The sequence below is a fragment of the Bubalus bubalis genome, chromosome 7 (assembly GCF_019923935.1).
Source record: "Bubalus bubalis isolate 160015118507 breed Murrah chromosome 7, NDDB_SH_1, whole genome shotgun sequence".
NCBI classification, from domain to species: Eukaryota; Metazoa; Chordata; class Mammalia; order Artiodactyla; family Bovidae; genus Bubalus; species Bubalus bubalis.
The window spans coordinates 37,412,305-37,437,917 of record NC_059163.1 but is presented as its reverse complement, the minus strand read 5'-3'; the positions used below and the strand labels follow the sequence as shown (position 1 = coordinate 37,437,917).

General features: G+C 35.6%; 1 protein-coding gene across 5 annotated transcripts in view; it reads right to left on the bottom strand.

Annotated features, from left to right (window-relative positions):
• TECRL (trans-2,3-enoyl-CoA reductase like) overlaps nucleotides 1-23,430 on the bottom strand; it is a 148,786-nt gene extending 125,356 nt beyond the window's left edge. Inside the window, exon 1 of one of the 5 annotated variants that reach the window (XM_025289998.3) lies at nucleotides 23,123-23,430. In XM_025289998.3, coding sequence (XP_025145783.1) covers nucleotides 23,123-23,401 — 279 coding nt within the window. In that variant the 5' untranslated portion in view covers nucleotides 23,402-23,430. The remainder of the gene's footprint in view (nucleotides 1-23,122) is intronic. The other 4 variants (XM_044945838.2, XM_006080572.4, XM_044945839.2 and 1 more) reach the window with 4 other exon arrangements.
• Between the last annotated feature and the right edge of the window lie 2,183 nt (nucleotides 23,431-25,613).

Genomic DNA, 25,613 nt, shown 5'->3' with positions numbered 1-25,613 from the left:
CTTATGTTTATATAGTGGAAATGAGAAATAGATTTAAGGGACTAGATCTGATAGAGTGCCTGATGAACTATGGACAGAGGTTTGTGACACTGTATAGGAAGCAGGGATCAAGATCACCCCCAGAAAAAAAGAAATGCAAAAATGAAAAATGGTTGTCAGAGGAGGCCTTACAAATAGCTAAGAAAAGAAGAGAAGTGAAAGGCAAAGGAGAAAAGGAAAGATATACCCATTTGAATGCAGAGTTCCAAAGAATAGCAAGGAAAGATAAGAAAGCCTTCCTCAGTGATCAGTGCAAAGAATTAGAGGGAAGCAATAGAATGGGAAAGACTAGAGATCTCTTCAAGAAAATTAGAGATGCCAAGGAAAAATTTCATGCAAAGATGGGCACAATAAAGGACAGAAATTGTATGGACCTAACAGAAGCAGAAGATATTAAAAGGTGGCAAGAATACAGAGAAGACCTACACAAAAGAGATCCTCATGACCCAGATAATCACAATGAAGAAGAAGTGAAGTAGCTCAGTCATGTCCAACTCTTTGCGACCCCATGGACTGTAGCTTACAAAGCTTCTCTGTGCATGGAATTTTCCAAGCAAGACTACTGGAGTGGGTTGCTGTTTCCTTCTCCAGGAGATCTTCCTGACCCAGGGATTGAACCCAGGTCTTCAGCATTGCAGGCAGATGCTTTACCATCTGAGCCACCAGGGAAGCCCACGATAGTGTGACCACTAACCTAGAGCCAGGCATCCTGGAATGCGAAGTCAAGTGAGCCTTAGGAAACATCACTAAGAACAAAGCTAGTGGAGGTGGTGGAACTCCGGATGAACGATTTCAAATCCTAAAACATGATGCTGTGAAAGTGCTGTACTCAATATGCCAGCAAATTTGAAAAAAAAAAAAAAAACAGTGGCCACAGGACTGCAAGTAGTCAGTTTTCATCCCAATCCCAAAGAAAGGCAGTGACAAAGAATGCTCAGACTACCACACAATTGCACTCATCTCACAGGCTAGTAAAGTAATGCACAAAATTCTCCAAGCCAAACTTCAATAGTATGTGAACCGTGAACTTCCAAATGTTCAAGCTGCATTTAGAAAAGGCAGAGGAACCAGAGATCAATTTGTCAACATCTGTTGAATCACCGAAAAAGCAAGAGTGTTCCATAAAATATCTACTTCTGCATCATTCACTAAGTCAAAGCCATTGACTCTGTGTATAACAACAAACTGTGGTAAATTCTGAAAGAGATGGGAATACCAGATCACCTGACCCGCATCGTGAATAATCTGTATGCAGGACAAGAAGCAACAGTTAGAACTGGACATGGAACAATAGACTGGTTCCAAATCGGGAAAGGAATATGTCAAAGCTGTATATTGTCACCCTGCTTGTTTAACTTATGTGCAGAGTACATCATGAGAAATGCTGGACTGGATGAAACACAAGCTTGAATCAAGATTTCCAGGAGACATATCAATAACCTCAATGGACACAAGTTTGAATAACCTCCAGGAGTTGGTGATGGACAGGGAGGGCTGATGTGCTGCAGTCCATGGTGTCGCAAAAACTGGACATGACTGAGTGACGGAACTGAAGATATCCTTGTAGGTATCTGAATAGTAGTCAACCGAAACATTTTAAAGGTAGTATCATCTTCAAATAATGATCACCTCCAAACTTTTCAGCTCTTATCATGTAGCCATTCAAATAGCATCATTTTTATACAAGAAAGAAAGATACAATATGCTGTACTGTGCTTAGCTCAGTCACTTCAGTCCTGTCTGATTCTTTGTGATCTGATGGACTGTAGTCTGTCAGACTCCACTGTCCATGGGATTCTTCAGGCAAGAATACTGGAGTGGGTTGCCAGGCCCTTCTCCAGATGATCTTCCCAGCTCAGGGATTGAACCTGAGTCTCTTGTGTCTTCTGCATTGCAGACAGATTCTTTACTCACTGAGCTATCTGGGAAGATGCATTGTAAATATACATAAATATAAATCACATGTTTATGTGTAATTTAGGACTATGTGGAGCTTAGAATCTGCCACTATACAAATTTTAGCAAAAATATAAATTCAATCTCTCCTTTGTTTCTTATAATGCAAACTGAAGACCCCCAGAAAGTACAAACATGCACCAAAAACTTGTATCATAAAGATTATACAAATCTTAATGTAATATAAAAATCAGTTTTCACTTCCTACAATATTGTCCCTTCAGGCTTCTCTACCTTAAGCCTTTCAGTTCAGTTCAGTCACTCAGTCATGTGTGCCTCTTTGTGACCCCTGGACTGCAGCACACTAGGTTTCCCTGTCCATCACCAACTCCCAGAGCATGCTCAAACTCATGTCCATCGAAACAGTGATGCTGTGCAAACATCTCATCCTGGGTCATCCCCTTCTCCTCCTGCCTTCAATTTTTCCCAGCATCAGGTTTTTCAAATGAGTCAGTTCTTCATGTCAGGTGGCCAAAGTATTTGAGTTTCAGCTTCAGCATCAGTCCTTCCAATGAACATTCAGGACTGATTTCCTTTAGGGTTGACTGGTTTGATTTCATTGCAGTCCAAGGGACTCTCAAGGGTCTTCTCCGACACCACAGTTCAAAAGCATCAATTCTTTGGTGATCAGCTTTCTTATAGTCCAACTTTCACATCCATACATGACTACTGGAAAAACCACAGCCTTGACTAGATGGACCTTTTTCGGCAAAGTAATGTCTCTGCTTTTTAATATGCTGTTTAGGTTGGTCATAACATTTCTTCCAAGGAACAAGTGTCTATTAATTTCATGGCTCCAGTCACCATCTGCAGTGATTATGGAGATCCCAAAAATAAAATATTTCACTGTTTCCAGTGTTTACCTATCTATTTGCCACAAAGTGATGGGACCAGATGCTATGATCTTCTTTTTTTGAATGTTGAGTTTTAAGCCATCTTTTTCATTCTCCTCTTTAACCTTCATCAAGAAGTTCTTTACTTCTTCTTCACTTTCCACCATCAGGGTGGTGTCATCTGGGTATCTGAGGTTATTGATATTTCTCCCACAATCTTGATTCTAGCTTGTGCTTCATCTAACCTGGCATTTCTCATGATGTACTCTGCATATAAGTTAAACAAGCAGGATGGCAATATACAGCATTGACATACTCCTTTCCCAATGTGGAACCAGTCTGTTCCATGTCTGGTTTTAAATGTTCCTTCTTGACCTACATACAGATTTTTCAGGAGGCAGGTAAGATGGTCTGGTATTCCCATCTCTTGAAGAATTTTCCACAGTTTCTCATGATCCACAGAGTCAAAGGCTTTGGAGTAATCAATAAAGCAGAAGTAGATGTTTTTCTGGTATTCTCTTGCTTTTTTGAGGATTCAACGGATGTTGGAAAGGTGATCTCTGGTCCTTCTGCCTTTTCTAAATGCAGCTTGAACATCTGGAATTTCATGATTCACATACTGTTGAAGCCTTTAGCCTTAATTACCTTAAGCCTTTAGATAATTTAAAGTATATTTTAAATTAAGCCTTTAGATAATTTAAAACACATTTTAAAAATAGAATGCTCCCACAGAGTATACTTTATTGGTGTTTTTCTTTCTGGCTTACTTCCGAGTCACCAGTTCAGGTTCGATGCACGATACTGGATGCTTGGGGCTGGTGCACTGGGACGACCCAGAGGGATAGTATGGGGAGGGAGGAGGGAGGAGGGAGGAGGGTTCAGGATCGGGAACACATGTATACCTGTGGTGGATTCATGTTGATATTTGGCAAAACCAATACAATATTGTAAAGTTAAAAAATAAAAAAATAAAAGTAAATAAATAAAATAAATTTAAAAATAAATAAATAAGTAAAAATAGAATGCTCATTTATTAATGTTGCCTTAAATTATCACTCATTTTTAAAATATTTTTGGTATAATGGATAGTTACAGGAAAGAAAGTTGTCACTAGATAACTTTGAGCACTGAGGTCAGTAAAAGGAATAATTAAATCTGTTATATTTAAGTAACATTAAGATCACAGCAACAAGTCAGTTAATGATTTTGACAGTTACTTTTCAAGCTACTACAAGTATAATAAAATGTTAATCTGAACAAGGTACATACTTAAAATTCAATTTCCTTTCATTTCTTTGAAAAAAAAAATAAAATAAAAACCTAAAAACGTCACATAAAAATATTTCCCAGAATGAATTTCACCTTCTTCTCAAGCGCACATGGAACCTTCTCCAGGATAGATCACATCCTGGCCATAAAGCTAGCCTTGGTAAATTCAAAAAAATAGAAATCATTCCAAGCATCTTTTCTGACCACAATGCAGTAAGATTAGATCTCAATTACAGGAGAAAAACCATTAAAAAATCCAACATATGGAGGCTGAAAAACACGCTGCTGAATAACCAACAAATCACAGAAGAAATCAAAAAGAAATCAAAATTTGCATAGAAACGAATGAAAATGAAAACACAACAATCCAAAACCTGTGGGACACGGTAAAAGCAGTCCTAAAGGGAAAGTTCATAGCAATACAGGCACACCTCAAGAAACAAGAAAAAAGTCAAATAAATAACCTAACTCTACACCTAAAGCAACTAGAAAAGGAAGAAATGAAGAACCCCAGGGTTAGTAGAAGGAAAGAAAACTTAAAACTTAGAGCAGAAATAAATGCAAAAGAAACAAAAGAGACCATAGCAAAAATCAACAAAACCAAAAGCTGGTTCTTTGAAAGGATAAATAAAATTGACAAACCATTAGCCAGACTCATCAAGAAACAAAGGGAGAAAAATCAAATCAATAAAATTAGAAATGAAAATGGAGAGATCACAACAGACAACACAGAAATACGAAGGATCATAAGAGAGTACTATCAACTATTATATGCCAATAAAATGGACAACATGGAAGAAATGGACAAATTCTTAGAAAAGTACAACTTTCCAAAAATCGACCAGGAAGAAATAGAAAATCTTAACAGACCCATCACAAGCACGGAAATTGAAACTGTAATAAAAAATCTTCCAGCAAACAAAAGCCCAGGTCCAGACGGCTTCACAGCTGAATTCTACCAAAAATTTAGAGAGGAGCTGACACCTATCCTGCTCAAACTCTTCCAGAAAATTGCAGAGGATGGTAAACTTCCAAACTCATTCTATGAGGCCACCATCACCCTAATACCAAAACCTGACAAAGATCCCACAAAAAAAGAAAACTACAGGCCAATATCACTGATGAACATAGATGCAAAAATCCTTAACAAAATTCTAGCAATCAGAATCCAACAACACATTAAAAAGATCATACATCATGACCAAGTGGGCTTTATCCCAGGGATGCAAGGATTCTTCAATATCCGCAAATCAATCAATGTAATACACCACATTAACATATTGAAAAATAAAAACCATATGATTATCTCAATAGATGCAGAGAAAGCCTTTGACAAAATTCAACATCCATTTATGATAAAAACTCTCCAGAAAGCAGGAATAGAAGGAACATACCTCAACATAATAAAAGCTATATATGATAAACCCCCAGCAAACATTATCCTCAATGGTGAAAAACTGAAAGCATTTCCTCTAAAGTCAGGAACAAGACAAGGGTGCCCACTTTCACCATTACTATTCAACATAGTTTTGGAAGTTTTGGCCACAGCAATCAGAACAGAAAAAGAAATAAAAGGAATCCAAATTGGAAAAGAAGAAGTAAAGCTCTCACTGTTTGCAGATGACATGATCCTCTACATAGAAAACCCTAAAGACTCCACCAGAAAATTACTAGAAATAATCAATGACTATAGTAAAGTTGCAGGATATAAAATCAACACCCAGAAATCCCTTGCATTCCTATACACTAATAATGAGAAAACAGAAAGAGAAATTAAGGAAACAATTCCATTCACCATTGCAATGGAAAGAATAAAATACTTAGGAATATATCTACCTAAAGAAACTAAAGACCTATATATAGAAAACTATAAAACACTGGTGAAAGAAATCAAAGAGGACACTAACAGATGGAGAAATATGCCATGTTCATGGATTGGAAGAATCAATATAGTGAAAATGAGTATACTACCCAAAGCAATCTATAGATTCAATGCAATCCCTATCAAGCTACCAACAGTATTCTTCACAGAGCTAGAACAAATAATTTCACAATTTGTATGGAAAAACAAAAAACCTCGAATAGCCAAAGCGATCTTGAGAAAGAAGAATGGAATTGGAGGAATCAACCTACCTGATTTCAGGCTCTACTACAAAGCCGCAGTTATCAAGACAGTATGGTACTGGCACAAAGACAGAAATATAGATCAATGGAACAAAATAGAAAGCCCAGAGATTAATCCACGCACATATGGACACCTTATCTTTGACAAAGGAGGCAAGAATATACAATGGATTAAAGACAATCTCTTTAACAAGTGGTGCTGGGAAATCTGGTCAACCACTTGTAGAAGAATGAAACTAGAACACTTTCTAACACCATACACAAAAATAAACTCAAAATGGACTAAAGATCTAAACGTAAGACCAGAAACTATAAAACTCCTAGAGGAGAACATAGGCAAAACACTCTCTGACACACACCACAGCAGGATCCTCTATGACCCACCTCCCAGAATATTGGATATAAAAGCAAAAATAAACAAATGGGATCTAATTAACCTTAAAAGCTTCTGCACATCAAAGGAAACTATTAGCAAGGTGAAAAGGCAGCCTTCAGAATGGGAGAAGAAAATAGCAAATGAAGCAACTGACAAACAACTAATCTCGAGAATATACAAGCAACTCCTACAGCTCAACTCCAGAAAAATAAATGACCCAATCAAAAAATGGGCCAAAGAACCAAATAGACATTTCTCCAAAGAAGACATACAGATGGCTAACAAACACATGAAAAGATGCTCAACATCACTCATTATCAGAGAAATGCAAATCAAAACCACTATGAGGTACCATTTCACACCAGTCAGAATGGCTGCAATCCAAAAGTCTACAAGTAATAAATGCTGGAGAGGGTGTGGAGAAAAGGGAACCCTCTTACACTGTTGGTGGGAATGCAAACTAGTACAGCCACTATGGAGAACAGTGTGGAGATTCCTTAAAATACTAGAAATAGACCTGCCTTATGATCCAGCAATCCCACTGCTGGGCATACACACTGAGGAAACCAGAAGGGAAAGAGACACATGTACCCCAATGTTCATTGCAGCACTGTTTATAATAGCCAGGACATGGAAGCAACGTAGATGTCCATCAGCAGATGAATGGATGGGAAAGCTATGGTACATATACACAATAGAGTATTATTCAGCCATTAAAAAGAATACATTTGAATCAGTTCTAATGAGGTGGATGAAACTGGAGCCTATTATACAGAGTGAAGTAAGCCAGAAAGAAAAACACCAATACAGTATACTAACGCATATATATGGATTTTAGAAAGATGGTAACAATAATCCTGTGTACGAGACAGCAAAAGAGACACTGATGTATAGAACAGTCTTATGGACTCTGTGAGAGAGGGAGAGGGTGGGAAGATTTGGTTGAATGGCATTGAAACATGTAAAATAGCATGTATGAAACGAGTTGCCAGTCCAGGTTCGATGCACGATACTGGATGCTTGGGGCTGGTGCACTGGGACGACCCAGAGGGATGGAATGGGGAGGGAGGAGGGAGGAGGGTTCAGGATGGGGAACACATGTATACCTGTGGCGGATTCATTTTGATATTTGGCAAAACTAATACAGTTATGTAAAGTTTAAAAATGAAATAAAAATTAAAAAAAAATATTTCCCAGAAATACATTTTGTAAACACAGGCTTTATCTATTTTGTTTGAACTGTTAGAATATGAAAAAACCAAAAATTGCTTCACTGTGAACTTTCTGATAATTACTACAGCATGCACATTTTCAGATTTTGTTGACTTTAGCTAAGACACTCCATCATTTTGCTGCCTGGTCTTGTGTATTGTTTGACAAAGCAGACTGCAGTAACCTTAAACTTACCCGTCAGCCATTCGGATGTCCTCAGTAACAACCTTCAAAGTCACAAGTAAGTTTTAAGTTTCTGATGTGACTTCCCTACAGCTCCTCTGATCACAGTCTCACCTACCTGCTAAGCCCTCCTCCTAGGTGCTCCTTAGATAAGTTCCCCACAGGTTTTACCAAAGCCCCACTATTTTGGTTTGAATTGACCAATCTGGCTTTAGTGCAGAAACCCCAAATTACTCCATTCATGGACCATAATGAAGGCATGTGCCCAGGTCCTGTCTCTCTTTCATTGTACTCTGCAGTGTAGTCCCTTGAGGCCTGCTGGATCCTTCTTCAAGGGGCTGTGAATACTAAACTCTATTTCAGTTTCCCTCCTGGTCTGTTGAAACTCAACTTACCATCTGGCACCATGTGCTCCACATAACTAGTGTTAATTTGACAAATTAATAACATATTTACTTCTAGAGAGATTGCCTTGATTCATTACAAATCAAAATAATAAAATCCCAGTGAAACAGCATTAAACTGAAATGAAATGGTAATAATATATTCCTTTCACTTGTAATATCACATTCTACTCTATTGAAACTGGATGCATATATTTGTTCAACCTGTGTAGGCTGTACTACATTTGATAGAAACCACTGTATGTTCACTGCATAATTATTGTATTTTGTTATAGGAATGGTATTCAGTAAATATTAAATTAGAAATATATGTGTGTGTGTGTGTGTGTGTGTGTATATATGTATATATATAGCTTAAAGGTTCAAGTGTAACCTAAAGATGGGCCCAATGATTTATATTTATTTGAACTGTTTTATACTTATACCTCAAACTTGGGGAATACACATACATACATACTTTTCTTTCAATATAAACCTGTTGTTAAGCCTTCCTTTATTTTATGGGTTTTAGTATATTTAACTGATTTGAGATTTCTCATAGTACTAAATTTGTAAATTTCTAAATTTTTTTAGCTGTGTCCTACTTTATTCAAGGCACTGAGCCATAGCCATTACCTTCTGGAAATTCCTCATGGAAGGTGATATATGTTCAGGTGCCTCCAATCAGATAACTTGTATCAGTTAAGTATAAGGGAAAAGAAACAAGGCCATTGCCCAATGTCACAAACCAGTTACATGTGGCTGAGTATCCTCAAATCCTAAGCAGATCCCCTGATGTCAATTTATCTCCCATGTTTGTCCTTAGGTTGAGAAAATATTTACTTCTCAGTTTTACTGCACTCTCTGTTTTCAGTATTTCTACTATTCAGTCTATCTTTCACAAGGTTGCCAGATTTGATTTTCCATTTGGCAGATCTGAAAACAGTATCCCTCTGGTTTGAAAGAGAATAAGAAGTCCAGATGCCTTGCAAGGCATGTAAGCCTCCACCCATACCATCAGTCCCACCCACACCATCTGCTCTGCTGCTGCTGCTGTCGCCTCAGTCGTGTCCGACTCTGTGTGATCCCATAGACGGCAGCCCACCAGGTTCTGCCATCCCTGGGATTCTCCAGGCAAGAACACTGGTGTGGGTTGCCATTTCCTTCTCCAATGCGTGGAAGTGAAAAGTGAAAGTGAAGTCACTCAGTCGTGCCTGACTCTTCGTGACCCCATGGACTGCAGCCCACCAGGCTCCTCCGTCCATAGGATTTTCCAGGCAAGAGTACTGGAGTAGAGTGCCATTGTCTTCTCCAACACCATCTACTGTTTGTTTTCTCAATTCACTCCTTTTTGCAGCATCACACCATGAACTTAATTACATAGGGCCAGAAATCTTGCTTATTACTTTTCTGTCTCTTTGCCTTTGTTATGCTATGTATTCTTCTGAGAGGATGTTATTTCTACCCTACATACGTGAATGTATTATACTATACATATTTAAAAAAAATATTTTTGAGTCCCTCCTTCCAATGAATTCAGTTTTCTTATCCTCACCCACTAAACATCCCTCTGATGAGAAGTATTCTTTTCTCAGCTTTCTTAGTATAATTTGGGCTAAACTCTCCTATGCTTTTAGTCATATTATAATTTGTTTTAAAATGTCTAGTCTCTCTCATTCATATCAGAGTAAAGAAATGTGTCTAATTTTCAACCCCAAGTAACTAACCTAAAATACAGTAGCCACTCATAAAGTAACTTTGTCTAATTTAAATAACAAAGTAGCTATAACCCTCTCACCTTTACACATCTTGCTAAAATATAGTCACCATTTCACAGCTATGTTCTGTAAAGAAAATGTTGTATGTCTATTAAACATATGATTCCAACTATTAACTTTCTTCATTCAGTCTTGAATTAATAGGAAATAGGTTCTGCTTTGGGAGAAGGCAATGGCACCCCACTCCAGTACGCTTGCCTGGAAAATCCCATGGATGGAGGAGCCTGGTGGGCTACAGTCCATAGGGTCGCTAAGAGTCGGACACTACTGAGCGACTTTACTTTCACTTTTCACTTTCATGCACTGGAGAAGGAAATGGCAACCCACTCCAGTGTTCTTGCCTGGAGAATCCCAGGGACAGGGGAGCCTGGTGGGCTGCCGTCTAGGGGGTCGCACAGAGTCGGATACGACTGAAGCTACTTAGCAGCAGCAGCAGCAGCAGGTTCTGTTTTAATTGCACAATATAATCCTCCAAATTTTCTTCCTTAAATGGTTAACATTTCATTTTTCATCTGATCTTTAAATTTCCAAGAGAAACGCAATTCATTTACTTGTATTTGTCTAAAATTTTGTCATTTTAGCCATAAGTGTTGTTCTATATTTACAACATAAACCTTTGAGAGTTATTATTTTACTTTGCCTTTCAAGAAACTGTGATCTTTGGAAAGAAATCCAGGAAGAACCTAAATATGGCATGCTCTTATATTGCATCCAAGATACATATATTGTAAAATAGCATTTAGGTGATTTGATCTGCTTGAATGATGGCAGTGTTGAAATGGTCACTTTCATGTCATCTTGTTTAGTGCTTCCCAAACTATGTGGGATAAAGTATCACTTCTGAAAAATTTCAACTTTGCTGTAGACTAATTCATTTGTAAAATAAAATGAAACTAAGTTGCTATAAAATTAAATACTGATATACCAGATACAATCGTTATTTCAAGAAGATTATGTGATTGAGCAAGCACAAAATCAATTTTTCAAATTGTTAAGATAGGTACAAATGCTCAGTCCCAACTACTAGCCTATATAACGTACATAATGGAGATTTCAACTAATTATTACTGGGACAAAGAACACATCTGCTTATAGGATATAATACTGGCACATGAAATGGTTGTTGTCTCAGTTGGACCATGAAGAATGAATGTGAATTAGACATAAGATTGTGACAGTACACTTCAGGAACATGAATCAAATTTGATCAAAAGTGAAACAATGCAAATTACAAGACTCTTTTGGGATAGCTGAGTAGTATAGAATATTGAAACATGGAGTAATAAAGAAAAGGTAGAAGATAATCCCAAGTATGTGAATTGAACTAAATAAGAGTATAAAGTTGAATAATAGAGTTAGGACAAGTACATTTTTCAAGAGCCTCTCCCCCCGACCCCAACCTACAAAGGAAGGGCCTTTCAGGAAACTCAAATTTTTATTCTTCATTTCTTGGCAGCCCCATTCCAGACTAGATTCCCCCCAAATTATTGTATCTAAAGTGGTCTCATTAAATTCAGCAATTAATGCTGCAACCTTTAATATATGGGACACTCACAGCATTCCTCTGTTTTACTTAGCTGCATTTGACTCTACTGATCTCTAATCAATTTTTTTCTTAAATCAATTTTTTTCTTAGTCTTCTGTTATATAACATTTGACATATTTCTTCTAATACTCTGGAGCCTTCTCTTCATTTATATCTTTATTTAAAATCTTCTTCATCTCTTTATTTAAAATCTTTACATTTTGGAATTTCTTAGTTTTCTACAGTTGAATCTTTTCCCTTCCAATCAATCACATTATTCTTTCTTAATTTTATCTTCTCTACTCAAAAGGCTTCAAAGACTACCTATATGATTCTAATCCTCAAGTTAATATATTTCATCTGGACCACTGTCCTGAGTTCTACATCTTCAAATGCAACTGCTTACTGGTTATCTCCCAAAGATCTCCAATTTAAAATGTACAAACTTGAGTGTTTGCTTCCTCCCTTACTCTCAACTAGTCTGAAAAATAATAAGAAAGCAAACTAATAGCAAACATAAAAATCCACAATAAACATTCTATCAGTTCAGTCACTCAGTTGTGTTCTACACTTTGTGACCCCATTGACTGCAGCCCACCAGGCTTCCCTGTCCATCACCAACTCCCAGAGCATGCTCAAACTCATGTCCATCCAGTCAGTGATGCAACCCAATCATCTCATCCTCTGTCATCCTCTTCTCCTACTGCCTTCAGTCTTTCCGAACATCAGGGTCTCTTCCAATGAGTCAGTTTTTCACATTAGGTAGCCAAAGTATTGGAGCTTCAGCTGATGAGTCATTATAATGCAAACTGAAGACCCCCAGGAAGTACAAACTGATGAGTCCTTCCAGTGAAAACCCAGGAATGATTTCCATTAGATTTGACTGGTGGGACTTTCAAGAGTCTTCTCCAACACCACAGTTCAAAAGCATCAATTCTTCAGTGTTCGGCTTTTTTATAGTCCAACTCTCACATCCATACATGATTACTGGAAAAATTTTAACTTGAACTAGATGGACCTTTGTAGGCAAAGTAATGTCTCTGTTTTTTAATATGCTGTGTAGGTTCATCAGAGCTTTTCTTCCAAGGAGCAAGTGTCTTTTAATTTCACAGCTGCAGTCACCATCTGCAGTGATTTTGGAGTCCAAGAAAATAAAGTCTGTCACTGTGTCCATTGTTTCCAATCTATTTGCCATGAATGATGGGACTTGATGCCACGATCTTTGTTTTTTTTTTTTTGAAAGTTGAGTTTTAAGCCAGCTTTTTCACTCTCCCCTTTCACTTCATCAAAAGACTCTTTAGTTTCTCTTTGATTTCTACCATAAGGGTGGTGTCATCTGAATATCTGAGCTTATTGATATTTCTCCCACAATCTGTGTTCCAGCTGTGCTTCATCCAGTCCACCATTTCTCATGAAGTACTCTGCATATAAGTTAAATAAACAGGGTAACAATATACATTCTTGATGTACTCCTTTCCCTATTTGGAACCAGTCTGTAGTTCCATGTCCAATTCTAACTGTTGCTTCTTGACCTGCATAGAGATTTTTCAGTAGGCAGATAAAGTGGTCTGGTATTCCCATCTCTTGAAGGATTTTAAACAGTTTATTGTGATATACACAGTCATAGGCTTTGGTATCATCAATAAAGCAGAAGTAGATGTTTTTCTGGGGAGGAGGCACTGGCTACCCACTCCAGTGCTCTTGCCTGGAAACTCCCATGGATGGAGGAGCCTGGTGGGCTGCAGTCCATGGGGTCACTAAGAGTCGGACATGACTGAGCGACTTCACTTTCACTTTTCACTTTCATGCATTGGAGAAGGAAATGGCAACCCACTCCAGTGTTCTTTCCTGGAGAATCCCAGGGACGGGGGAGCCTGGTGGGCTGCCGTCTATGGGGTTGCACAGAGTCGGACACGACTGACGTGACTTTGCAGCAGATATTTTTCTGGAACTTTCTTGCTATTTCAATGATGTTGGCAATTTGATCTCTGGTTCCTCTGCCTGTTGTAAATCTAGCTTGAACATCTGCAAGTTCTTTGTTCAAGTACTGTTGAAGCCTGGCTTGGAGAGTTTTGAGCATTACTTTGCTAGTGTGTGAGATGAGTGCTATTGTGAGGTAGTTTGAATATTCTTTGGCATTGCCCTTCGTTGGGATTGGAGTAAAAACTGACCTTTTCCAGTCCTGTGGCCACTGCTGCATTTTCCAAATTTGCTGGCATATTGAGTGCAGCAGTTTCACAGCATCATCTTTTAGCATTTGAAATAGCCCAACTGGAATTCCATCACCTCCAGTTGCATTCTTCCTAGTGATGTTTCCTAATGCCCACGTGACTTCACATTCAAGAATGTCTGGCTCTACATGAGTGATCACACTATTGTGATTATCTGGGTCATGACAATCTTTTTTGTATACTTCTTTTATGTATCCTTGCCACCCCTTCTTAATATCTTCTACATCTGCTAGGTCCATACAGTTTCTGTCCTTTACTGTGCCCATCTTTGCATGAAATATTTCCTTGGTATCTGTAATTTTCTTGAAGAGATTTCTAGTCTTTCCCATTCTATTGTTTCCCTCTATTTCTTTGCATTGATTACTGAGGAAGGTTTTCTTATCTCTCCTTGCTATTCTTTGGAACTCTGCATTCAAATGGGTATATATTTCCTTTTCTCCATGCCTTTAACATCTCTTCTTTTCTCAGCTATTTCCAAGGCCTCCTCAGACAACTACTTTGCCTTTTTGCATTTCTTTTTCTTGGGGATGGTCTCGATCACTGCCTCCTGTACAATGTCATGGACCTCCATCCAAAGTTCTTCCGGCACTCCATCAGAGCTAAACCCTTGAATCTATTTGTTTCTTTCACTGTTTTATCATAAGGGATTTTCATCTTCAGGATCTTCAGTTGCTCAAACATCATTTTAGCATCATATCTACACCCTTCCTGTCCCTCATTCTTGACAACCAAACAATATGTACTGTTGTTTCTACCTCCTAAGTGTCTATCTTATCCTCCTACTTCTCTTCATCTTATTCACTATCTGGGCCACACATAAAAACCATTTCTCCAGGAAGAGTTTTCCTGTCCAACAGACCAAGTAATCTTCCTATGTTTACCACCCCAAATTACCTTATTTTTCCTCTCACATTGTATATATTTTTGCATGTAAAATTACTTTTACAGTGTTCATCTTCCATAGGAGAGAATTAAATCAATGAAATTAGGAATTGCATCTGTTTGTGTTAATGCATTATTTCGAAAAGGTAATAGAGCACTGGACAATATATCAATAAATATCTTTTGAATCGATAGATACTTGATTGTGATACTATAAAATGTCAAAATATAGAGTAAGAGAATGACTGAATCGGGTAAATTTCAACCATTTTATTTCTAGAGGCATCCTCTAAAACCTAATCATCTATGTTTACTTTCTAAATAGAGTATCATGACCTCATGTATTAGGAGATAAAAATGACATCTTAGCCTTACTGTAAACAGTGATAAAAATGGAAAATTGAAATGTGTAGACATAAATTAGTTAAATATTTACAACAGTGTATATTAGTTTTGTAAATGTCATTCATTAATAGTTTTCTAGAATACATTATTTTTTTTTCTCTACTATTAAAGTGACAGGAATTGCTTGTACATCTATTGGCATCTCTCATGGTATAACATAGTATAAGTAAGTATGCATATTATTTGGAATATGCGGGTGGGATACAGACTTCTAGGAATTGATTCTGCATAGATGGGGCCCTGTGACTATGTTTTCTAATTCTAATGCTTCCTAATCAGTCGTGTCCGACTCTTTGCAGTCCCATGGACTATACAGTCCATGGAATTCTCCAGGCCAGAATACTGGAGTGGGTAGCCTTTCCCTTTCCCAGGGGATCTTCCCAACCCAGGGATCGAACCCAGGTCTCCCACATTGTAGGTGAATTCCTTATCAGCTGGGCCACAATGGAAGCCCAAGAATACTGGAGTGGGCAGCCTATCCCTTCTCTAGCAAATCTTCCTGACCCAGGAATCCAACTGGGGTCTCCTGCATTGCAGGCAGATTCTTTACCAACTGAGCTTATCAGGGAAGTCCTTACTAATCATTTCAGAAAGGAATAATAATAACTATCATTGAAATGCCTAAATTTTTACAGTCATAATAAAAAATTATCAGTTTAGATATTTTCCCACTTCAGTGGAATAATATTTTAAAATGTATCACCACTATCTAAAATAATGTTCATTTGCATACAAATAACTGTGTGACAAACATGGTACAACATTTTTCATAGAAGTATAAAATCCACAGATACTCCTGGAAGATAGATGTTTACCTTACTGGTTTGATATTTATCCTACTTGGAAAACCAAGAATCAGAATAGTTAAGTAATATGTTAAGGTGATAAGACAATGATTTGCAAAGCTCAAATGCAGATACAAACATTTCTGATTTCAGGGCATAAATCATTGCACTAAATTATCTCTTTAATCACATTATATATTTGGACTACATGTCATGAACAAACATACAGAATAGGTATACCTTTTCTGAGATAAATATAAGACAGGGCAGCAAATATTAAACAATGATTATTTTGAAATCAGAATTGCATGCTGCATTATGGAATTCTCAATTATATATAAAAGAAGAGTGGGCACTGCGGATCTCGTGGGTTCATACAAAATGATTATACTAATTACCTTTTTTGGGAGGAACCATTCATTTCAATTTCTTAATTTTAAAAAATAAGAACTTTTAAAGCACATTTTATCTTTATTATTAGAGAAAATTTTAAATATTTTTAATTTCTAGGTTTGAATACTAACTAATTTTATTTTATGTATATATATATCTATATATATCTATATCTATATCTATATCTATATATATATATATATATATATATCTTTACTGCCTGAGCCACCAGGGAAGCCCATAAATATATTTTAATATGCTTAAGAGTCTTTCTTTATGTTAAGTGGAAAGGCAAGTAGACATCCTTGTAAAATAGGACCAATGGCCTGAAACACATTTTACTGGAAGTCAGATGCCTCAATCATGAAATTAAATAGAAAATGAGGATTTTGGCTAGTAAAGGTCAATAATTTTCCACATAATAGTGTATGGTAGTTAAGAACAAGCCACAGAATGTATATTGGCCAGATTCAAAGTTTGGTTCTAAAACACACTAAGTTCTTCTTTTCAACTCCCTTGCCAATTTTTCTTCATCTATACAGGGGAAGAAGATTAATAATATCTAGATACTTTTCTAGAAAAAGATAATAAGGGACATATATATTGGACTATATCCAAGGAAAAAGAGAAAAAAAAAAGCAGGCCAAATTTATATTAAAATATGGTGTATTTTAGTTCAAAAGTCATAAACTTTCAATTATATGATGCCACATCATAAGAAATAGAATAGAGGGGATAAAGTGGAGAGGAGAAAAAAAGAGAGTAGGGATGTGAAGAAGACAGTGAAAAAATAGAGGAGAAAAGAGGAATAGAAAACAAGAGAAGGAGAAAGAAGAGTTGGAATGGAAGAACAGGAAGATATTTGTATTTGCATATGTATGAAATTCTGAAAACTGCCATTAGACCATTTTAAGGCAAGTGCCATTCTCATTTTACAGATTAGAAAATTAAGGCACACATATGCTAAACTACATGTCCAAGATAAAATATTTAAAGTGGCAAAGTCAGACATTAAGAATTCTCAAATTTTCTAACTTAAGTATTAGTATTTTCTAGGTTTGAATACTAACTAATGCTATTTTATGTGTATATATATATATATATATATATATATATATATATATATATATCTTTACTGCCTGATCCACCAGGGAAGCCCATAAATATAGGCTTCAATTTTTGTGAAATCTTACTAGCCTATTATTTTCTCCACAGTTTTCTAGTAAACACTGGTATTTTTGCCTTTAAAAGAATTAGAGAATTACTGAGTATTCTATTCATAAGAAGTCTTTTAAAAGTTTTCGACAATTTTTTCATGGAGTATACAAAATAAGAGATAGAGGTCTCTTGAGGTCAAGTTCCTTGGAGAAAAGATTAAAGAAAAAAGAATGTGATGATATTGGAAATGTTAACGAGCTTAGCTTTTCAGAGTTCTTTCCATGCTCTTGAATCATTCACTTGTCACCAGATAAGCTTCTGACATTTTAAAAAATAGAAGTGAGATGTGAATAGTTAGCAACTAGAAATTACTCATTGTTAATTTAAAAAAAATGTACTTTTCATATGTATTTTTAATGTTCCAAAAATACTTAAAATGATATTTAACAATATTTTTTAAATCTTCTCACTTTTATCTGTCTTTATTGTCATACTTGGCTTCCTAAGTGGTGCTAGTGGTAAACAGCCTGCCTCCCAGTGAAGGAGATGTAAAAGACACATGTTCAATCCTTGGGTCGGAAAGATGCCCTGGAGGAGGGCATGGCAACCCACTCCAGTATTCTGGAAAATCCCTTGGATAAAGGACTCTGTAGGGCTACAGTCCACAGGGTCACAAAGAGTTGGACACAATTGAAGTGACTTGTCGTGCACGTGTGCGCGCACGCACACACACACACACACACACACAGTCATATTGGGCTTTTCCGGTGGCTCAGTGGTAAAGAATCCGCCTGCCAGTTCAGAAAACGTAGGTTCGATCCCTGAGTCAGGAAGATACCCTGGAGAAGAAAATGGCAACCCAATCCAGTATTTTCGTCTGGAAAATTTCATGGACAGAGGATCCTGATGGGCTATAGCACGTGGGGTTGCATGTGCTATTAAAAAAAAAAAAAAAAAAAGAGTCAGATAGGACTTAGCCACTAAAGGACAACAAGATACTCATATTATCTGCAGTTTAATTATTTATGGGAAATAACTATACTAATTAAATATTCCCATATACATTGCCTTTTTATGAAAGGCTTGTTAGCTTCTGTAATAAGAACATGACTATTTGTTAGTAAATTATACACAATACAAAGTTAAATTCTATATATTTTTTTTGGAGCAAGCCAAGAGTAATTTGGGCATTCAGTGAAATGATTTAATTAAATGTTTTTCTATAAATATATTAACATTTATTTGATTTGTAGTTAGATTTAAGTAAGTGTTAGTCACTCAGTCGTGCCCAACTCTTTACGACCCCATGGACTGCAGCTCACCAGGCTCCTCTCTCCATGAGATTTTCCAGGCAAGGATACTGGAGTGGGTTGCCATTTCCTTCTCCAGGGGATCTTCCCAACCCAGGGATCGAATCCAGGTCTCCTGCATTGCAGGCAGATTCTTTACCAACTGAGCTAAAAGAGAAGCCCAAATTAGATTTAGAAAATAGAAAAAAACAAAACAAAACAGTATTTTTAAATATCATACTCCTCCATCCCAAAACCACCACTGCTAAACATGAGTGCATTATCAAATCCACATATCTCTTGAACAGGCATTGAGTTATTCAATAAATTGAATAAAGTGCTTTCTTTGAACCAAGCACTGTTTTAAGTGCTAGAGACACAGGAGTGAAGAAAAAAAAAAAACAAAACACAAATCCTTGAATTTGTGAAGCTAGCATAATAGGGTTAGGCCAAATAATAAATAAAATGAAAAAAGGAAAATAAACAATATGTTAAATAGTAATAGGTTTTAGTAAAGAAGTAGAACAGGGAAGGGTAATGAAGAACAATGGCAGACTTTGCAGTTTTAAGTAGGTAGTCAGGAAAGGCCCCAAGGAAAAAGTGACAGGAAGTAAAGACCCAGAGGAACACATTGACTAGTTATGAGTGGGGAATGATGTTCTCTGACATGATTTAACAGTCTAGTTTTTGTTGCTACATAGAGAATATATTGAATGTGCTAAGGACAGAGCAGAGGAAAGATTTAGTAGTGCTGGTGGGAGAGGCGGTTAAAATTTGTCAGTCTGGATATATTTGAAAGTATCATGAAGCGGATGGATTGTATGTGGGCTGTGAGATGAATAGACCAGTCATGATGCCTCCAAGTGTTTGGCTTGAAGTATTTGAAGTGTGTAGTTGCTACTTGTTGATTTAGAAAACTCTGTGGAAAAATTTTCAGGGAAGACCAAATGCTCAGTTTTAGATACTTCAGTTTGAGATGCCTAGAAAAGATCCAAATAGCTGGATAGAGAGATGGATGAATACATAGCTATATAGATAGATACCTACATACATACATACATACATAGGAAGATAGACACAAAAATAATTGGATTTGCACTTCAGGGTAAAAGATAAGCTATGATTACATATTTATGAGTCATCAATAGACAGACGATATTTAAAGCTATAGCACTCCATAGGTAAATGATTAAACATGGAGAAAAGTCCTGATGACTGAGTTGGTGACAGTCCACATCTAATAAGTCAGTTAATAAAGAAGCAGCAAGAGAAAAGGAAGAAGTCAGCAACATTGTTTTTTTTTAAATGCATGTGTGTTTTCATGGAACTCAAGTATCAAACATATTTTATGGAGGATGATGTACTTAACAGTGGCAAACGTTATCCATATACCGAGTAAATAAAGCATGAGAATTGACCTTTGGATTTAGTGAGGTATTTATCACTGCCTCACTGGCGAACCTCAGCAAGTTCATGTTCTGAGAAGTGATGGAGGCAAATGCCTAAACGCAGTGGGTTTAAAATAGAATGAAAGAGAAAAATGTGGACAGACATCATGACCACGATAAAAGTAATGAGAAAAAAGAGATAGAAACTGGAGAGGATAATAGAAGGATTTGTTTCCTGGGGTGTTTGTGTTTGTGTATATGAATAAAAGAATGTGATTCAATATGTTTTATTTAATCCAAAGAATTATTTTAATATTTTTGTCTTATGAATATCTTGAACAAATATTTTTTGCTCATTCCTCAGTTAAAGTTGTATTGGCTAGATGCAACAAAATTTCTACTAGAGTTCAGCACATATTACTAAATACATACATCCTATGCATATTTGAAAATTCATATATAACATATTATAACAAATCTTCTCAATAGGTAACTTTCAAGTGTTTCATCACTTATTTTTTCTTGGATTTGTAGGCATATTAAATTTCTCCCTCCAAATGATTATTAAGCTAAAAAAAATTGCTTTTCCCTATTATGTTCAAGACACTATGCTAAATGTGTTACATATCTTATTCTTACTCTTCACCATAGGCTTATAAAATAGATTTTATTAACCTATGTTCAAAATAAGAGTCCTGGTGGTCAGCACTTCAATGGTTTTCCTGAGTGTTTGATAGATATGACTGATGTAGTAGGTATTTGGTCACAGTATACTTGTTCCAAAATATATGACCTTTAACTTTTACTACTTTATAACTTTTATTACAGTTACTGAAAGACAGAGACCAAATTTAAGTAACACGATTTTCATATACTAGGTAGAGCCAAGTATAATGAGAGGCAATTAACATGACCTACTATTAATATAGCTGCTAATTTGTTTAATAAAAAACTGTGTGAGACAAAAACACTATTTTTCATGTTTACAATCATAAAGCAAAGCAGCAAAGTACTCCAGATTTTTTTCTATGTCTTGCCATCATTATGAGACAGTTTACCAAATTGCAAAACTAATACAAGACAAAACAAAACCCATTGTACTGACAAGTCAATGATTTGGATGCAGCAAGTTACACATCAGATGGTGTTGATTGTGCAATAAAAGCCGTGAGGAATCCCAAATTAATCCTCTAGCTAGCCTAATGAATTTCCCTAAAGATTTGCCATTGGACATGCAATTACTGGGTCTCTTAGAGTTCAGATGTGAGATTCTGAAAACAAACCTTTATCTGAAAAGAATACTGGTTTTCTGTATGCTTAAATTTTGTGCAGTTTAATTAATACCTAAAAATGCAAGCCCTGTGTCTTAAAAATCTCAATAATAGGAAATTTAAATGTAGTAGGGAAATAATTAGGAGCTCAACATTTTCTCATTACTTTAAAATGAATTTCATGTCAAAGTTTAGACACATATCAGAAAAGACACAATAACATCTCATTTTAGAATCATGTTCTTTGGAAATCCTTGGCCAATATAATATCTATTCCATTTTTGTTTTATTCTACCTTAATTTTATTATATTTTCCTTGTAAGTTTTCAATTTTCAGTAGTGAGAACCTACAAACATCAACAACTTCTGGATAGTAGTTTTATTTTCAAAATTTATCCTACTACAGTATAATATAAAAAATCACACATTTTACTGAAATACTTAAATTGTAACATGCCTGAAGTTTGTAAGTTAAAAATATATTATACATAATGCATATTTATAATTTATACATGACTCTAGTGGTACTATAGAGAAATAATATGATTTAGAGTTCTGAAGTAAAGGTTTTCAATTTCATACATTCCACATATGACCTGCATGAACTTGTAAAAGTTCTCTCTTTCATTTCCACCTGTAAATAAAAGTATTTTCCAACTAATGGACTGGTCACAATGTTTAATCACTATAAGAAGGTATATATCATATTCTTGGCAGTTAAAAACAAGTAAATAGTTTCTTCTCTTTTCCTCTTATCTAGAAACATAGCTAGAGCATAGATAAATGGAATCAGTGATTGAATTTTCATTTTAGAAAAATAGCAAAATACTTATTCAACATGTCTTTAGAGCAAAATAAATAAATGTTTTATTAAAATGTCAGTCTTTCCCATAATAAACTGAAGTACTCATTTTTTTTTCAAACTTTAGAAAAACTGAAAATGATTGGAAGATTGTACATACACATCTATCTACAACGCATATATATATTTGTGTGTTATTTTTCTAACCTGGTAAGTATATATCTTATCTTTCCTTAGTGAAACATCAGTCATATGAGTGTAGAAGAATGATATATTAAGCAAGACATTCTTCTTAGGAACTCAGACTCTGTAGTTTTAAACAGTAATTTAAGTTCCTAAACACTGTAACACTGTAGACAATTAAATCAATTCTAAACAATTTTCAAATGGCTAGATTTTATCCCATATGTTACATATTATTTTAATAAATTTAGTGCCTTTTGCCTGCTGTTTTATACAAACACTATTAAAACTATGGAAATTTGAATATGCAAGGCAGTGCTTGAAGAGAAAAACCTAGGCAAATGTCATGTAGGCTGAGAAGGCGAGCACTGAAATTTTACCTCCTGACAATGGCCCCAATGTTAGGAAGAAAACCGGAACCTAATAATTATTAGCTACCCTTTAAATTGAATATGAAAGAAGCAATGGGTATCTTTTATAGAAACAAAGTATGCAAAACATACTTTAAAGTACATGCTAAAGTATCCATCCTAGCTATCATAAAATTGGTATGAAAACCCAAAAATATATTTTGGTATAGTCTTTTACAGCATCAATCAACTGATCAATGATCTTTGAAGCAGAAAAGAGAAATTCAAATAAATAAATAAAACTCACCTTGTCCACAATACATATCTGCTTTTTGGTTTGAGCATCAAGTATTTCAATCTCAAAGTGAGTAGTTTTTGAATGTTTAACTGCTGACGTTGATTTTAGAGGGCCTGCTGAGATTATAAATTGTGACAAAAAATGAAAATTTCTTAAGTCATCCTTCAGTATGGACCGTGTAGCTCTTGAAGAAATCAACTCTCTCCTGCGTTCTGAAGCAAGAGACTTGTGCCTTTTGAACATTCTGCAAACTACCAGGAGAAGCTGCCTTGTCAACAGGAGACACATGCAAGTGTGCTCCCTTTGAACACGTTAAATACTGCTGGTGAAACCTGGAAAGGTCAAGTGGCATGCCATTCCAAGAGTTCAGTTTTATTTAGCAGCCTTGAAAACAATGACTGATCTCTTTCTATATATAACACACTATTGTGAATTGCTGCAGTGTAGATTACTAGCGTTAAAATTATTTCTTGCTTTCTCCTTTTATCTCAGGTTCTTAATATGGCCAGTAGTATTGAAATTCCAAAGCAAGAAAGAAATAGACAAGATTTTTTATTATCTCTGGATTCTGGATGCATTAATCTTCAAATACATGTATTATTCTTGCATTTATATGTAGATGTACTAAAAAATATCATACTGCTATCTTATATCTTATACTGCTGTTACTAATGTACTAATACTTAGTACATTATTATATAAACACGTTTTTTGGCAAATAATTCCTAGAATAAAGATTTGTGCCATATTTTGAATACTCACGTATACATCTGATAGAAAATGGATAAATTCTTCATTCCATGTGGAGAACAGAAAAACAACAAGTCATCTGTGTGATTGGGATATATAGAGAGGAACTTTATAATTTAAGGAAAAGGAAGAAAACCTTATTTTAACACTTCTACAGACATTATATCACAGGGAAATCATTAAATGTATATGCAAAATCAGTACTAAACATCACAAGTATCATAAAACTAGGTTATGGCAAATTCAAATAAGCTCAGAATGAACAATGAAAAGTAAAAAACAACCTAGAAAGAGGGGTTTGTTAAAGACTCCAAGTACTCTGAGACCTGTAAAGTGGGTGAAGGAATAACAAAAATCCAAATTATAGTGTTACTGATTCAAAGGAATTTTACAAAATGTTACAGGAAAATATTCTAGGATATTATTTTCAATTAAAACATGAAAAAAAAAAAACAGTTACAATAGTAGAGGGGAAATCTATATATCTATATTAGGGAACCAATCTTTAATTTTGTAAATAAAATAATGCAATTAAAACATTTTGGCCTATGCATTGTGTGCCAGAGATTCACGTACACATTGTTCAGTAATCGTTTCTCATACTCTAGACCACAATTCCACTCAATATTTATTATTAAACACTAGAAGTCAGGGATTTTTTTCATATATGTTTGCACACACACACACACACACACACACACACACACTGTCAGTTTTATCACCGTAGTTGTTCAGCACTTTAAACTTGGGATTATCCTTAACATTTCCCTTTCTCCCACATCTCAGATCTAATCCATCAAAAATCCAGAACACAATATTGTAAAGTAATTAACCTCCAGTTAAAATAAATAAATTTATATTTTAAAAAATCATAAAAAAAAATCATCCAGAACACAGTCTTACCACCATCCCACAGCTAATTTCAGAGTATCATTTCACCTGTATTGCTTTTCCAAACTGGTCTTCCTGCGTGAACACTGGTCAGTCTATAGTCTTTAATGCAGCTGCTAAAATGATCGGTCTTTATATTAAAACAAGCAATGTGATTAACTTCTCAACATACTCCTTGAGGATTCATATTTTATTCGTATATAATTAAAAAGCCAACGTTTTCTGAAGAGGTCTACAATACTCTCCGTCATCAGCATTTTGTCATATCTCTGATGCCTTTCCCTAAGCTACCCACAGTGCTCAGAGGAGTGTCTAGCACACAGTAGGTGCCCCGTACACATGTATTAAAGAATCAACTAATAAATAATTGATCAATAAGTGTATATTGAAGGTGTAGTCAGAAGGATGTAAATTAATTACATGGTGAGGTGAACTATTAGTGCATTATACAAAAGTAATATAACTCTGCAACTATATAATATAATCTTCAGAGATAGCTTCTATTAAAAACAAAAAAAGGAATAGTCAAAGGACACAGGTGCCAAACTGAAAGAGCTCCCATTGCCAACACTGAAATAATTCAAAAACATAAATACTGATGATAATATATTCTGACTCAAAGAACTTTGTAAATATCTATGAGTCCATACTGCTATAAATAAGTGACGGAATAAGTGATAAATAAATAAATGAGGACAAGAGATGAAATTTTCCTACATAAGAATTCCAAATTGTATATGCAGCTTATCTCCGCATGAGTGTAAGTTTCACTTAAGTAACACAATGAATGGAAGCAGAAAATAGAAGCTTTACAGTGAGTAAAGAAACTGGCAGGGAGACATATTTTAACCTGGAGATC